Genomic DNA, 13,532 nt, shown 5'->3' with positions numbered 1-13,532 from the left:
TGGCTTAAGCTTTAGGCTCTTCCTTCCTAAAGCCTGGCTTAAGCTTTAGGCTCTTCCTTCCTAAAGCCTGGCTTAAGCTTTAGGCTCTTCCTTCCTAAAGCCTGGCTTAAGCTTTAGGCTCTTCCCTGCCGACCTTCAAACGAAGCTCAGGAGCTGCTCCTGCAAATTGTCTTCTCCCATGGAGATAATGGGAAGAGAAGGAACTCTTGTGCTGACAGTTCTTGTTCAGACATTTCCTCTCATCTCCTGTGCCATTTGGAGGTTTTCCCGGGACATTCCTCATCTCTTCCTCTGGTTGTTTTTAATTCTGTTTACTGGGGCTGAAGGAGACGAGAGACAATTAGTCACAATGCCCTGGAAGCAAACTTTAATCAGCTCTGCAAGGCAAGAGCAAACATTCCCAAACATGCAGGAACATCCAGGCACACACAGACAAATCTGGGAGCTGACAGCAGCTTCAGTGCAGAGGATTTGGGCATTTAATTACTTGATTTTAAAACATAATTTCTTCCCAAGGTAGGGTTTTCTTCACCACAGTGCCTTTGGCAGCACTTGCTGATTTATTGTCTCTGAATGCAAAGCTTTTTCTTTTTTTTTCTAATTTGCTTTTTTTGTTTTCCTCCTGGGTTTTACCCTTGCAGGAAAAACATTGAACATACCCTTTTTTCATTGAAAATCGTGAGTCTTAAAAAAAAAACAACATCCCTGACACAGACTCATGGAATCCCAGAACAGTTTGGGTTGGAAGGGACCTTAAAACTCATTCCATCCTTTTCTGAGGAACCTCATCCTAGTTAAGTTTTTTGTCTTGCAGCACCTTTTGTGTAAAGGCATTAAATCCACGTGGTGCTTATTGGGTTGTTCCTATTCCCCTCTCTCAGCCTTGCATGTCCCAAAATAAACGTCCTCTGTGTTCTGTGTTGCAGAAAAGGTGAACAACTTCCCCCCACTCCCCAAGTTCATCCCCCTGAAACCCTGTTTCTACCAGAATTTCGCCGACGAAATTCCCATCGACCACCAGTTCCTGGTGAAGAGAATCTACCACGTCTGGATCTGTAAGTTCAGCAAGAAACCTGTGCTGGGGAAAGGTGTCTGTGGGATAAAACCCCCAGAGATCCCAGTGGCTGGTGTGCTTTGAAGTTTTGACTGGAATTAGTTGGTGAGGAGCAAAGATTCCTGTTAGGATACTGTAATATAACTTGAATACTGTGATATAACTTCACGCCTAAACTTTGAGCTGCTGTGCCTTGAATCTTTGAAGAGTCTTGAGAGTATCAGTGCTAGAAGAGCCTGTTAGTGAATTTGAAGAGGGAAAAGGCAGAATAAATACGTTTGATGTCTTTATTAATATCAAGTGATCATGGAATCATGGAACAGTTTGGGTTGGAAGGGACCTTAAAGCTCATCTCATCCCACCCCCTGCTGTGGGCAGGGACACCTTCCACTATCCCAGGTTGCTCCTTTGATCCAACCTGGCCTTGGACACTCCCAGGGATGGGGCAGCCACAGCTGCTCTGGACAACCTGTGCCAGGGCCTCACCACCCTCACAGCCAACAATTCCTTCCCAATATCCCATCTATCCCTGCCCTCTGGCAGTGGGAAGCCATTCCCCCTGTCCTGTCCCCCCAGGGACTTGTCCAAAGTCCCTCTCCAGCCTTTTTTAACTCTCCAAATTATCCACCTTAAGGAAGTCCCCAGTTCCCCTAAAGTGAGATGAATGGGAGAATTTTAGGCAAGAAAATCAACGTGGCCCCTTTGCTGCTCCCTGGCTCCCAAACTCACTCTGGGAAGGCTCAGGCTTCCCCTTGTGCCATCCACAGATCTCCCTTCCCAATGGATGCAGGGTCTTCTAGCCATGTGCTGGCTCTGCCTTAGCTCTCCACAGCCCCCCAGGCATTCCCCATCCTGCTGGAGCAGGGAGCTGATCCTCTCTCCATCCCGGCTGATATTCCATGGGAACAGAGCTCCTGGCTCTGGACTCCCGTTCTTTGCCTCAGCCATTCAAAAAAACTGGGAATAAAAATTGACCATTCTTCTCCAAGGAATGGAATCGGTGTGGCAGGCCTTGGAAACCACAGGGAATGCTTTGGGAGATTAAAAAAAACCCTCTTTGCCTCGCTTATCTTTTTTCCCCCAAATGCTTGTTCATCCTCTTTTCACCCTCCTCGCCCAAGGAAAGCTCGTTTTCTGCCAGCCCTGCACTCGGTGCCGTGGCTTTTATTCCAGATGCACGGGATGTGTGTAGGAGAGGGATTTGTGTGCATAAATAATGGCATAATCCGTGGCTCCATTGTTCTTTGGTTATGTGGAGCTGCTGCAATGAGCTCTGTAATTCTCTTGCCTGAAGAAGCTGCTTGTCCCTCCAGACTCACTGGGCCGATGCTGCGGCTCTAAAGCCTCTTTTGTCCTCCCCTGTCCCCGAACAAAGAGTCCCTCAGTGGAGTTAATGGCAGGCTGGAAGGGTGCCAGGGATTTGGGCACGGCCAGGAGACCTCCATCTGCACCAGGAGTTTCACATTTCCATCTGCAGCCTCGGGGTCTCCCTGATTTGTTTTTTTCTGGCAGGGGCTGGAGGGAGGGACACGCACAGGGAAGGTGGTAAACGAGGAAAAAAAAGGCCAGTTTCATAAAGCAGCAGCACAAAAGTCGTTGCTGGGAGGATGAGGGCTCGTTGTTTTAATTGGATGTGAGGGTTTGATTGAGGTGGAGGGGGTTTGGGGAAGCCTGGACCAGAGCTCCCACTGCTGGAGAACAAACTCCAACCTGAGGCACTGGGAGAGCATTAAAACTTTACTGAAGTAAACAACTAAAAGTTCCTTAAGACTTTATAGGTGCTCTTGGCTTGGTGGTGTTGGTTTGTTTGTTTAAATTATGTAACTTTTGGAGAATAAATGACTTCTGAAAATAAGAATTAGAAGTGCAGCTAATTGCTGTATAAATGAAATTCCATAGAATCCCAGACTGGTTTGGGTTGGGAGGGACCTTTAAGCTCATCCAGTTCCACCCCCTGCCCTGGGCAGGGACAGCTTCCACTAGACCAGGTTGTTCCAAGTCCCATCCAGCCTGGCCTTGGACACTTCCAGGGATGGGGAGTTAAACCCATATTTAAGCCTGTTAGTTTAAATACCTAAAATTAATTAATTTAAATAAATAATGTTCTTTCTTCCCCCCAATATTAAACCACATCCAAACCAGGGTGTATAAAGCCTTGTTGGCCACTCAGAGGGATTTCTCTTTGCAGTAAGCAATGTTTAATTTTAACTCTCAGGCCCTGTGTGAGGCAGAAGCAGCAGCTGAGTTCAGGTGCTTTCCTTTCCACACTGCATTCTCCTCACGGGGCTGTCGGTGTTATTTGATGACCATAAAACCTTGTAGCTGTTTTAGGACCCCCCAGGCTGTGTGAAGAGGAGGAAAGGGAAGAGCCAGAAGGAGCAGGCCAGTGATGTGCAGATGAGCTGCAGAGCCACAGCGTGTAGTGGAACAAGGAACAGGCAGGACAGGTGAAGAGAAATTCAGGGATTTAATTTTACCCAAAGAGCTGAGGCCAAGGTCCAAAGTGTCACTGTCAGCTCATCACCAGCTGTGCTGGAGGGTCTTTGCTGTTTGGACCCTCCACCTCCTCCTTCCTCTGTGCTCATTTATACAGGTTTTTAGGAGTTACCCCCTGTTTTCCAAAGCAGGAGCTTGTAGCTGAGCTGAGGCTCTCTTGGACACTGGCAGAGCCTGGGGGGCTGCAGGGAGGAGAGCAGGGAGCCCCTGGCATGGGGCTGAGCCCAGCCTGCCAAAGCTGGGGGGAGCATCCCCCTTTTCCAGGGATGTGAGCTCCAGGGAAAGGGGGAGCAGCATCACTCCATGCACAGCTACTTAGTGCAGCACTGCTGTGCTCTGGGGGCCTTTGTCAACTGTTCCTTTTTATCCAAGTGACAGGAACAGGGATGTGAAAAGGCCTTTAAGGCACCCCCATGGTCCCATATTCTCAGCCTGATTGGAGTTTGCTTATCCCCTCACTCGAGGCAGCACTTCCAAGGCCTCAGGCTGACTTCCAGGATTCCTCAGAGGCCCAGGGAATCGGAGACAGGGCCTGCAAGGCACTGAGCTGGCTCTGAAGTGGCTCCCGAGGCAGCCCCAGCGAGCAGAGTCACTCAGTGTGGGTTCACCCCGCTCCTGTCACAAAGGGGGGTTGGCTACAAATGGAAATTGGACCTTGCTCCCAAGTCATAATAATACTGACCTGAGTCTTGCACTGGTTGCACTGGTTGCTGCTGTCTCTCCATCCTTTGGCAGGTCCCAAAAGAGGTCCCTCATCCCCGTGCTGCAGGATCCCCCTGGAGCTGGATGTGCTCTGGGGTCACACGGGAACCTGTGACTCGCTCTGAGCTGCTGCATTGCTGGGCTTGAGCTTCCCACTGCCCCAAGGGCCCTTCCCATTAGAGCACAGGGGGTTTCGTAGAATCCTGGGATACCCTGAGCTGGAAGGGATCCACAAGGATCATCCAGTCCAACCCCTGGCCCTGCCCAGGACACCCCAACAATCCCACCCTGTCCCTCAGAGCGTTGTCCAAACGCTCCTGGAGCTCTGGCAGCCTTGGGGCCGTGCCCACTGCCCTGGGGAGCCTGGGCAGTGCCCCAGCACCCTCTGGGGGAAGAACCTTTCCCTGAGATCCATCCCAACCCCCCTGGCACAGCTCCAGCCGTGTTTTTTTGTTTCCTTTCTTTGCAAAGTCACGAAGCTGCCCCACCCCACGCTCTGTCCTCTGCCCTCTCCCCAGTTTACTGCATCACCCTGGCAGTGAACATCGTTGCCTGCCTGGCCTGGTGGATCGGGGGAGGCTACGGGGTCAACTTTGGCCTGGCCATCCTGTGGCTGCTGCTCTTCAGCCCCTGTGGCTACGTCTGCTGGTTCCGACCTGCCTACAAAGCCTTCCGGTGAGTAGGAGCCCTCCAGGGGGTTCTCTTCCAGTTCCCTCTGGGAGAGACCTGTGTTGTTGCTGGGAAGTGCTCCTGGAGAGATCTCTGTGTCTGGGATAAAGATTTAATATATTTTTTTTCTTGTTTACTTTCAAAATGAAGAAGAATGTGGTTACTTTTTGTAGGACTGAGGGTCACCCGCCCGGGGCTGGAGGTGAGCAGCCACTCCCACGAGGGTGAAATTCATGTTTTACTTAAATATCTCAAGCTTAGCTGCACCCTCAGCTCAGTACAGCATTAAAATACATACTAATTTGGTAGAGCTTCATTGAGGCTTATTTTGATGGAAGACTATTAACTTATTAGTTTTTGAGAACTCTTGTGGTTTCTTGAGCAGCTCGAGAGCTTGGCTGCTTTGCTTTTTAGATAAAAGCAGTTCCCTGGAGCCAGTCCTTCTGCAACTCCACAAATATTTAAAGCCATCCTACATTTTCACTTTAATTAATAATCATTTGCATTTGCTCACGCTTGCTGTGGACAGGAGGCGTCACTCAGACATTAATGTGTAATGCCTGGCAGAGCTGTGAGGGGCCTGAGCAGCTTCCAGCCTGACACAGGGACAGGAGGGACCTGCCTGGTGTCACCACCACCCCCCAGTCAGGGGTTTGCACCCTGAAGGTGAAGCTCTTTCTGGTAGAATGCTCTGGATTTTGATTATTCACCAGGTTCTGTGATGAGCTGGTTTGGGTAACAGCAAAAGCAGCTGATGGAAATGGGAGGTGGCAGCTGGGTCCTGTCTGTTTGGCACATCATAAATTAGTTGTTTAAATGCTCTTCTGGATTTGTGTGCCAGCAGCACTGGGCAGTGCTTGAATCACCAGTGACTCTATCGTGGAGTACAGGGTTATTTCTGGTGGAAAAGGAAGTTCTAAATGACCTGAAAACCCCAGCTCTGAGCTTTTGCCCTCTGGGGCTGGGCTTTGTCCCCATCCCCAGCTCAGAAGCCCAAGGGCCTCTGCTCGAAGAGGAATTTCCATTCTGAAGTCTGGGAAAAATTACTCCTCCCCACTGCCCTCCCCTGTGCTCCACGAGGGCTGTTTCTAATTATTTCTTTAATGTTGTTTGTCCGTGTTTATGCAACTGAACGCTGGAAGGTCCCCGAGGTTACTCTGTGCACAGTTAAATAAGGAATCACCCCCGGGACAGAGTGGGGAGCCCAGGGATCATCCACTGTGACATCAGCTGGGGAAGAGGCCTGGAAATCACTGCAGTGCTGGTGTGGGATCACAGCTAGTGATTCCAGAGCCAGGGCAACCTCCTGCTCTGGAGGAGGTGCTGGCACCCTGTCCTGCACGGATGCTGCCCTAAAACCCTCGTCATCCCAGCGCATCCCAGATTAAATTAACTGCAGAGCCCTGGCACAGAGCTGGAGCCAATCTGCACCAGAAAGCTGGATGAGGAATCACCTTTTCTCTGTATCCTCACTAATTCCTGCAGATCCTTTCAACTGAAGACTCTTCCAGCCCCTTCGAGTCAGAGTTGCAAGAGTCTTGTTTGAAGGCTCAGCCTCGAGCCTAATCCCTGTTAATTGGATTCCGACAGGCACCACTGTGAGCAGGCCCTGTTTAAAGCATTTCTTTCACGTGGCTGTGCTCTGAGGTGGTATTTGAAGGGCAGGACTGGGAGGATGCTCAAGGATGACAAAACTCCCACAGCATCTCCGTGGCCACCATTTGGAAGCTGACAGATGCCTGGACCAGCACGGGTCTGGCTGGAGGCTTTTCCACGTGTCTCAGACCAGCCAGGATCCAGAGCTTGGGGTCCCACTTCCTTAGGTATCAGGGGCTAGAATTATGGCACTAACAAACATAAATATAATAAAAATAATTGAAATAATAAACATTTAAACACTGTCAGGGTTTAAGCAGGAGCTGGCAGTGGTTGGAGCTCCTTTGCACCAGGCTGCCTCATAATCATCTGCTTTGTGTGAATCCGTTGTACAAAATCATTGGCACTTTGAGTTCCTGAGAGGGTGGGAACCATTTATATAATTAAAAATGGTAGTTTGAAGAGTTTTAGATGTGCCTGACGTGGCTGGTTTAGCTGGATGGAGATGTTCTGTGGCAGAGCCCAGACCTGGGCAGGGCCGTGCTGTGCTCCCAAGTGCCCCCATGACAGAGACCTTGAGTGCACCTGCTCAGCCTCTTGCTGGGGTCATTTTCATGCTAATTATTGTACCTGCATAAATTCCAGGACCTCACCTGTACATCCTGAGGATGGGGAGCCTGCAGAGATGGGAGTTGTGCCTCTGCTGTCAGGGCACCACCCACCTCTCTCATGGCTGTTTTCCCTCTTAGTGTGTCCCAGTGCTGGATTATTAACTGTGGGCGTGTGAACACGCTGACAGGCAGGCACTGGGACATTCCCAGCTGGAGTTCTCATGTTCAGGGATCCCTTTCAGTGTGTGGACAAGCTCTGCCTGCCAGTGGCAGGTCCCCGTGTGCCTCCTTGCCAGTGGCTGAGCTGGTGGGCAGTGTGAGGCTGGGCTGATGTTTGGTCAGAGAATGATTCAAACACTCTGTAGGAGACTGGTGTCTCTCCTTGTGCATCACCATAGTGCAGTTACTGGGGCAGAGCAATTCAGGAGCCAGGTTATGGGGAGGGAGTGGGTGCTGCTGAGTCATGGAGCTGTGTGCTCTCCCTGCCTGGGGCAGAGGAGGAGCCTCCCAAGCACAGGGATCCCACGTTGGGGGGTCAGACACCAGTGTGAAGGAGCACAAGGTGCCAGTGCCCCCCTGACCTCCTGTGTGTCCCTCTGCAGGTCAGACAGCTCCTTTAACTTCATGGCCTTTTTCTTCATCTTCGGGGCGCAGTTCGTCCTGACGGTGCTGCAGGCGATCGGCTTCTCCGGATGGGGCGCCTGGTAAGTGGGATGCTCTGACAGCAAACACTCAGCCTGGGGCTGTTCCCCCTTCTTTTTTGAGAAGCTGGTGGGAGTCTGTACGGGGTGGAGTGGGAGAAGCTTTCAGTTTTCCCTCGTGCACAGTTATATCTGCCCTCGGGGTGCACAATTCGGGTTTCTTCGCTGTGGTGGCAGAAGTCAAGGCCGGGTTGGAGGGGGCTTGGAGCAACCTGGTCTGGTGCCAGGTGTCCCTGCCCGTGGCAGGGCATGGGACTGGATCTTTAAGGTCCCTCCCAACCCAAACCATCCTGGGATTCTGTGATCTTCACCTGCTTGTTCTTTCTAGCACCTTCCCTCAGTGCCCATTTCTTTCACCGTTTAACCAGGCTCAGCCTTGCCCTCGGTGTTGGCAGTGCCCGGTGAGCAGGGGGGGATGACTCACTGTTGGCCTGTGGAGAAGTATTGTGAGAGTTCTAAGATAAATGGGAGCGTGTTGGTGTCTGTCCCTGGTTATGTTATAATTGTTTCACTGAATCCCAGAATTTGCTGAGCTGGAAGGGATCCTCAAGGATCATCAGTCCGACCCTCAGCCCTGCACAGGCCCATCCCCAGGAGTCACACCATGGGCCTGACAGGATCATCCAAACACTCCTGGAGCTCTGGCAGCCTTGGTGTATTTGTTTGGCATTTTAACTTTCTGTGGAAGCTTGAGGGCGATTCCTGCTGAAGGGACAAGTCATGCAAAGGCCCAGCACACCCTGGAACACTTTGCTATCATAGCTGTTATGCCCTACCTGGCTATTGCCATCAAAGGAATGGAGGTGGAGTGTAAATCAGAGGACCCTGGTGTTCCCTGATGCCAGTTCTGATCTCTGGGTGCATAACCAAAAGCACCTTGGCAATAGACCTTCTGTCCCCAAACTCCATGCAGCTGGCTGCCCCTTAAAGCTCTGAGGCTGGATCAGCAAGGGGTGCTGGCCTTGTTAAGAGCTTGGTTTCCCCAAGCTTTTCGTTCTGTCCATTTTCCTTGTGGCTCTTTTCATTTTCAAGAGCTTTAGAGCTGCCTTGTAGTTTCTGGGCTATGAACCCCAGAATGGTTTGGGTTGGTAGGGGCCTTAGAGCTCATCTCATCCCACCCCCTGCCATGGGCAGGGACACCTTCCACCTTCCACTATCCCAGGTTGCTCCTTTGATCCAGCCTGGCCTTGCACACTTCCAGGGGTGGGGCAGCCACAGCTCCTCTGGGAAACCTCTGCCAGGGCCTCCCCACCCTTATAATGGAGCAGACAGTTTCTCTGGTAACAAGGACACTTTAAAAAGGGAGTTCTAATGACAGTGCCTCTCTCTCTGTGTCTCCTGCAGCGGGTGGTTGGCAGCCATCACCTTCTTCAGCACCAGCGTGGCCGCCGCCGTGTTCATGCTGTTCCCTGCCATCATGTTCACCCTGTCGGCCGTGGCCATGCTCATCTGCATCCTAAGGGTGGGTTCTTCCTGGGGGAGGTGTCCTTGCCCACGGCAGGGGGGTGGAATGGGATGGGCTTTACGGTGTCTCCCAGCCCAAACCATCCTGGGATTCTGTGGCTCTTCAGATCTGTCTCTGACTTGGGTTATCTGCCTTTTGTGTCGTGACCTCAGCAGCCACCACTGCTTTGAAAGGCTGTTCAGTGTAGTCAGCTGGTGTCTCTTAAAGTTCCCAGGAGACAAATCCAGGCAGCACAGGACAGCTCAGGCTGGGCATTGTCACCGTGTCGTGTGGCGATGTCACTTTTATGTCCCTCAGCACAAGCTTCATGTGAAGCAACGTGAAGCTGCGAGAAATGGGGAGGTTTAGATTGGCTATTAAGAACACTTTTTCCATGGAAAAGGTTGTAAAGCACTGGCACAGGCTGCCCAGGGCAGTGGTGGGGTCACCATCCCTGGAGGTGTTCACACAACGTGTGGATGTGGCCCCTGGGGACATGGTCTGGTGTTGGTGTGGGGTTCATGGTTGGACTTCGTGATCTTAAAGGTCTTTTCCAACCTTGACGATTCCGAAATTTCCCCCTGCAGTGGGGACTGGGTGGCAGGGTGGGAAGTGGTCCTCTGCAGAAAGAAGGATTTGGAGGTAGGACTGGCTGGAGAGCTTTGGCAGATGGAAGAGAAGGGGAGAAGACAGAAGCCCTGTGGAAGCAGCTGTGTCAGTGTTGGAGAGGTTTCAGCCCTCTGGCTGCCTTGCTGAAGGATCCCTCACCTCAGTCTTGGGCATGTGGCTGAAATGGGTCCAAGTCTGGTGTTAATACCATTTATTTCCACCTCTGTTCACTGTATTACTGCATTTTTAGTGCTTTTGTTCCTCAGAAATCCAGCTCTTGACAGAGAGAGGAACAAATCCTCGATCCAGGTGGCTGCAGCTCTGCAGAGCTGAGGGCTCCTGGTGGTGACTCCTCCTGTTCTCCCTTCCATCCATCAGGTACATAAAATCTACCGAGGGGGTGGTGGAAGCTTCCAGAAGGCTCAGGACGAGTGGAACAGCGGCGCCTGGAGGAACCCCCCCAGCAGGGAGGCCCAGTACAGCAATTTTTCTGGGAACAGCCTGCCAGAGTATCCCACAGTGCCCAACTACCCCCCAGGAAACCAATGGCCTTAAAGCAGCAGCAGCTGCAAACTGCCTGGATTCTCTCCTTTTTGGTCTTTTAATTCTTGTCATTGGAAAAGATCATTTGCATTCCCTCCCCCAGGCACCCCAGTCACCTTTTTGGGACCTTTTTGGTTCTTGTCTCCTGGTCCCTGTGGAAGATCCTGTCAGCCCTTCCCACCTCCACTGCACGGCCGTGGCACAAAGCTTTTTGTTTGCCTTGAGCTACCAGTATTTGCCTCGTTGCAGACTGAGGAACAAACCCTTCAACAACTGCCCTTCCTCGAGGGAATCCTCTCCTGACCATCCCCGAAAAAGGCTCAACTTCCCCCAACAGCAGCACTAACCACAGCTGCTCCTGCTCAGCTTCCCTGGAATGCACAGCACCCCCAGCAATCACAGCTTTAGTAGCAACTGGTGTTTACTCTCCTGGATGAATAATGTGGAATTTTTCACTCTAAGGGAAATGCAAGACTTAAATTATTTGGTACCAGTGACACGGAGGGGATCTGTGAAACCCCTGCCCTCCCCGCCGGGAACAGGAGCTGCTCCCATGGGAAGGCCACGAGAGTCCTCCTTTGCCTGGCTCAGACTGCTGTGATGCTCCAAGTCCTGCCTTCCCTGCTGCCAAAGCTTTTTGCTGGATTTTTGTGCTTCAAAAGGTGCAGATTCATCTCATGAGGTTGGTGGTTGCTCACTGGAATCCCGAGCCGGCCCTGGGGATGTGCCCCCAGTGCAGGGCTCAGCACGAGATCTCCCCACCATGGACCTTCCAGCCAGGCCTTGTGCTGCCCCAAGAAATGCCCCACCAGACACACCTTGCCCTGTTGGGGCTCCCTTTTCCTGGGCTCCCTTTCCCTGGGCTCCCAGGCAGAGCTGGATGGAGGATAACTCTGGATCTCGGTGCTGGGCCCCCGGTGCGGTTTGGAAGCGGTTCTGATACAATGAATGGTTTAATTCTGCCTTCTGCTGATGGGCTTGGACTCCAAACATTACAGGGGGGGCTGGGAGGACCAGGGAGGGCTCGTTAGTGTGAGCTGGGCAGTCCTGGTCTGCAGCACTTCCCTTCCAGGAGAGGGAGATTCCTGCCTTTCTCCAAGGATCAGCTGGAGGGAGGATGAAGCTCTTGAGAGGGATTGTTTTCCCTGGCCTCTGCCTCATCATTCATCTCCATTCTGTGCCTGCACATCAGGGCTCCTGGAGCCTGAGCCATCCAATTCCCTGTGTCCTGTCGTGATCCAGGCAGCAAAGGCTGCGGTTTCCTCTCCCCCCTCAAAACCTGCTGTGATGTTTTTTTCAAACCTGTCAAAACTGGGAGGTCAGTGCCCAATATTTTTATAGGGAGTGAGTGTCCCAAGCCTTTGGCTCTCAAATTTCTGGCCAATGATCCAGAGTGCTCCGTGTGGGGGATCTGGGAGGGGTTGGGCACCCCAGAGCCTGCTGCCCTGGCAGGCTGTCAGTGGGGTCACTCCAAAGCCACACTGAGCAGCTGGAGATCAGAACCAGCTCCTGGAAAAGGGACAGGAAGGTGGTCCTAGCTAAGGTGGAATAGATTTGCAAGTGATCTTTTGAATATTTTCTCTACATGTGCCTTATCTAACGGAATCATAGTTCGTGGAGGAGAATCCCCTTCCCCTCATCCCTGCGGAATTCCCCATTAACTCGTCCTGTGTCACTGTAAATAATGAGGGAAGCACAGCCTGGAGTCTGCATGACCCATGTTTCCAGGGCCAAACTGGAGGGCAGAGCCTCCCTGAATTTCAGTTTACAAGCAGCACTGACCCCCCGCTGCAGGACCAGGCTCTGGGACACGGAATGTGCTCCCAGCACCAGGGGTTCTTCCTGGCGAGTGTGGGATGTGCTTGGGAGCACGAGTGCTTGGAGCCTCCTTCCCAGAACACATTGTGAAGCTTTTTAGGTGCCTTTGTCTTGTGTCAAGTGTAATTTTAAGTGTTCTTTGTCGCTTGCCATCGGAGTGATACAAGAACTGCCTGGCGTTGACTCCCTGGAAATACGATGGATGCACTACGGGGTGAGGGGGATTGATGGGCTTGAAGGTGACATTGGCCACCCTTGGGTGCACCATGTCCTGGCTCTCACGCCCCTTGGTCCCGATCTTCAGCCTCTTGCCAAAATTCTTCAAAACCCATTGGTTTCTGCCGTTTTTTAGCGTGTCAGGTCGGAGGTTTCGAGGGAGCCAAGAGGAGAAGCGTTGCTGGGGACTCCACATGGATAATCTGGGGGGGCTGTGTTTAAGCTCCCACCCCCAGCCACACTGACAGTGCTTGGTGCAAGGGGAGGGGGTGCTTGGGAGCTGAAATGGCTGCAGCTGGACACCAAAACCACCCCCCATTAGCTCCGTGAACCCCAGGTGGGATCTGCCACCTCATCCCCCTCCCTCCCCCTCAATGCCACAAACCGTAATTCCAGAAAGTCAAACCCCCCCCACGCTGCCTGAACAACTTATTTTGTGGCTTTTGTTTGTTTGTTTTGGGTTTGTTTTTTTTTTTTTGGACTCCTCTATATGTTTTTAAATGTTTACATTATAGATTTCTAAGAGTTCTTAACCCCAGCAGGCCGGGCCTGGCTCCTGCCCCGGCCGGGCTCACGTGGCCGTGTCCGTGTGCGATGTCTCGTGTCACCCGTGGAGCTCTGGGTTCTGTTTGTGTTTTTCTCCTGATCACAAGACAATAAATGCTCATCCTGTGCTTGATGAGGAGAACTGGCCGCATCGGGGAAGTGTCTGTTCCTAGGTAACCAGAGTTATCTGGCACAGGGAAATGGCAAAAATCTCTCCTTTTCCTCCCAAAGTCTCCCACTGCATGTTGTTTTTCGGGGAGAGAGCACGTTGATGGATGAGGCTCATCCTCTGTGCTGGGCACTGCTGGGAGTGGTTTGTGCTCTTAGAGAAAAGGCCCCACCAGCTTTTACCAAAGCTGCTGCCCATTATTCTCATTTTCTGGCAAGAGGTGGGTGGTGGGGAGAAAGTCCCATCTCCCAAGCACTGGGGTCGAGTTTTTCCTGCCCTCTCCACAGTCCTGGTGTTTGCCTTCCCCAGTTTATTGCCCCAGAGGAGACTCTTATCCCTGGAGTAAATGGGCTGTTGG

General features: G+C 52.0%; 1 protein-coding gene across 2 annotated transcripts in view; it reads left to right on the top strand.

Moving 5' to 3' along the window:
* The window catches only part of SCAMP4 (secretory carrier membrane protein 4), a 17,303-nt gene extending 4,151 nt beyond the window's left edge, over positions 1–13,152 (top strand). For both annotated transcript variants that reach the window (XM_027703065.1, XM_027703064.1), the window contains 5 exons: positions 927–1,055; positions 4,771–4,927; positions 7,731–7,832; positions 9,174–9,291; positions 10,261–13,152. In XM_027703065.1, the coding sequence (XP_027558866.1) occupies positions 927–1,055; positions 4,771–4,927; positions 7,731–7,832; positions 9,174–9,291; positions 10,261–10,437 (683 nt within the window). In that variant the 3' untranslated portion in view covers positions 10,438–13,152. The remainder of the gene's footprint in view (positions 1–926; positions 1,056–4,770; positions 4,928–7,730; positions 7,833–9,173; positions 9,292–10,260) is intronic.
* Positions 13,153–13,532: the final 380 nt, after the last annotated feature.

This window comes from Neopelma chrysocephalum, unplaced genomic scaffold, assembly GCF_003984885.1.
Source record: "Neopelma chrysocephalum unplaced genomic scaffold, ASM398488v2 Primary Assembly neopelma1_201, whole genome shotgun sequence".
NCBI lineage: Eukaryota > Metazoa > Chordata > Aves > Passeriformes > Pipridae > Neopelma > Neopelma chrysocephalum.
This window is presented reverse-complemented; position numbering and strand designations above follow the sequence as displayed.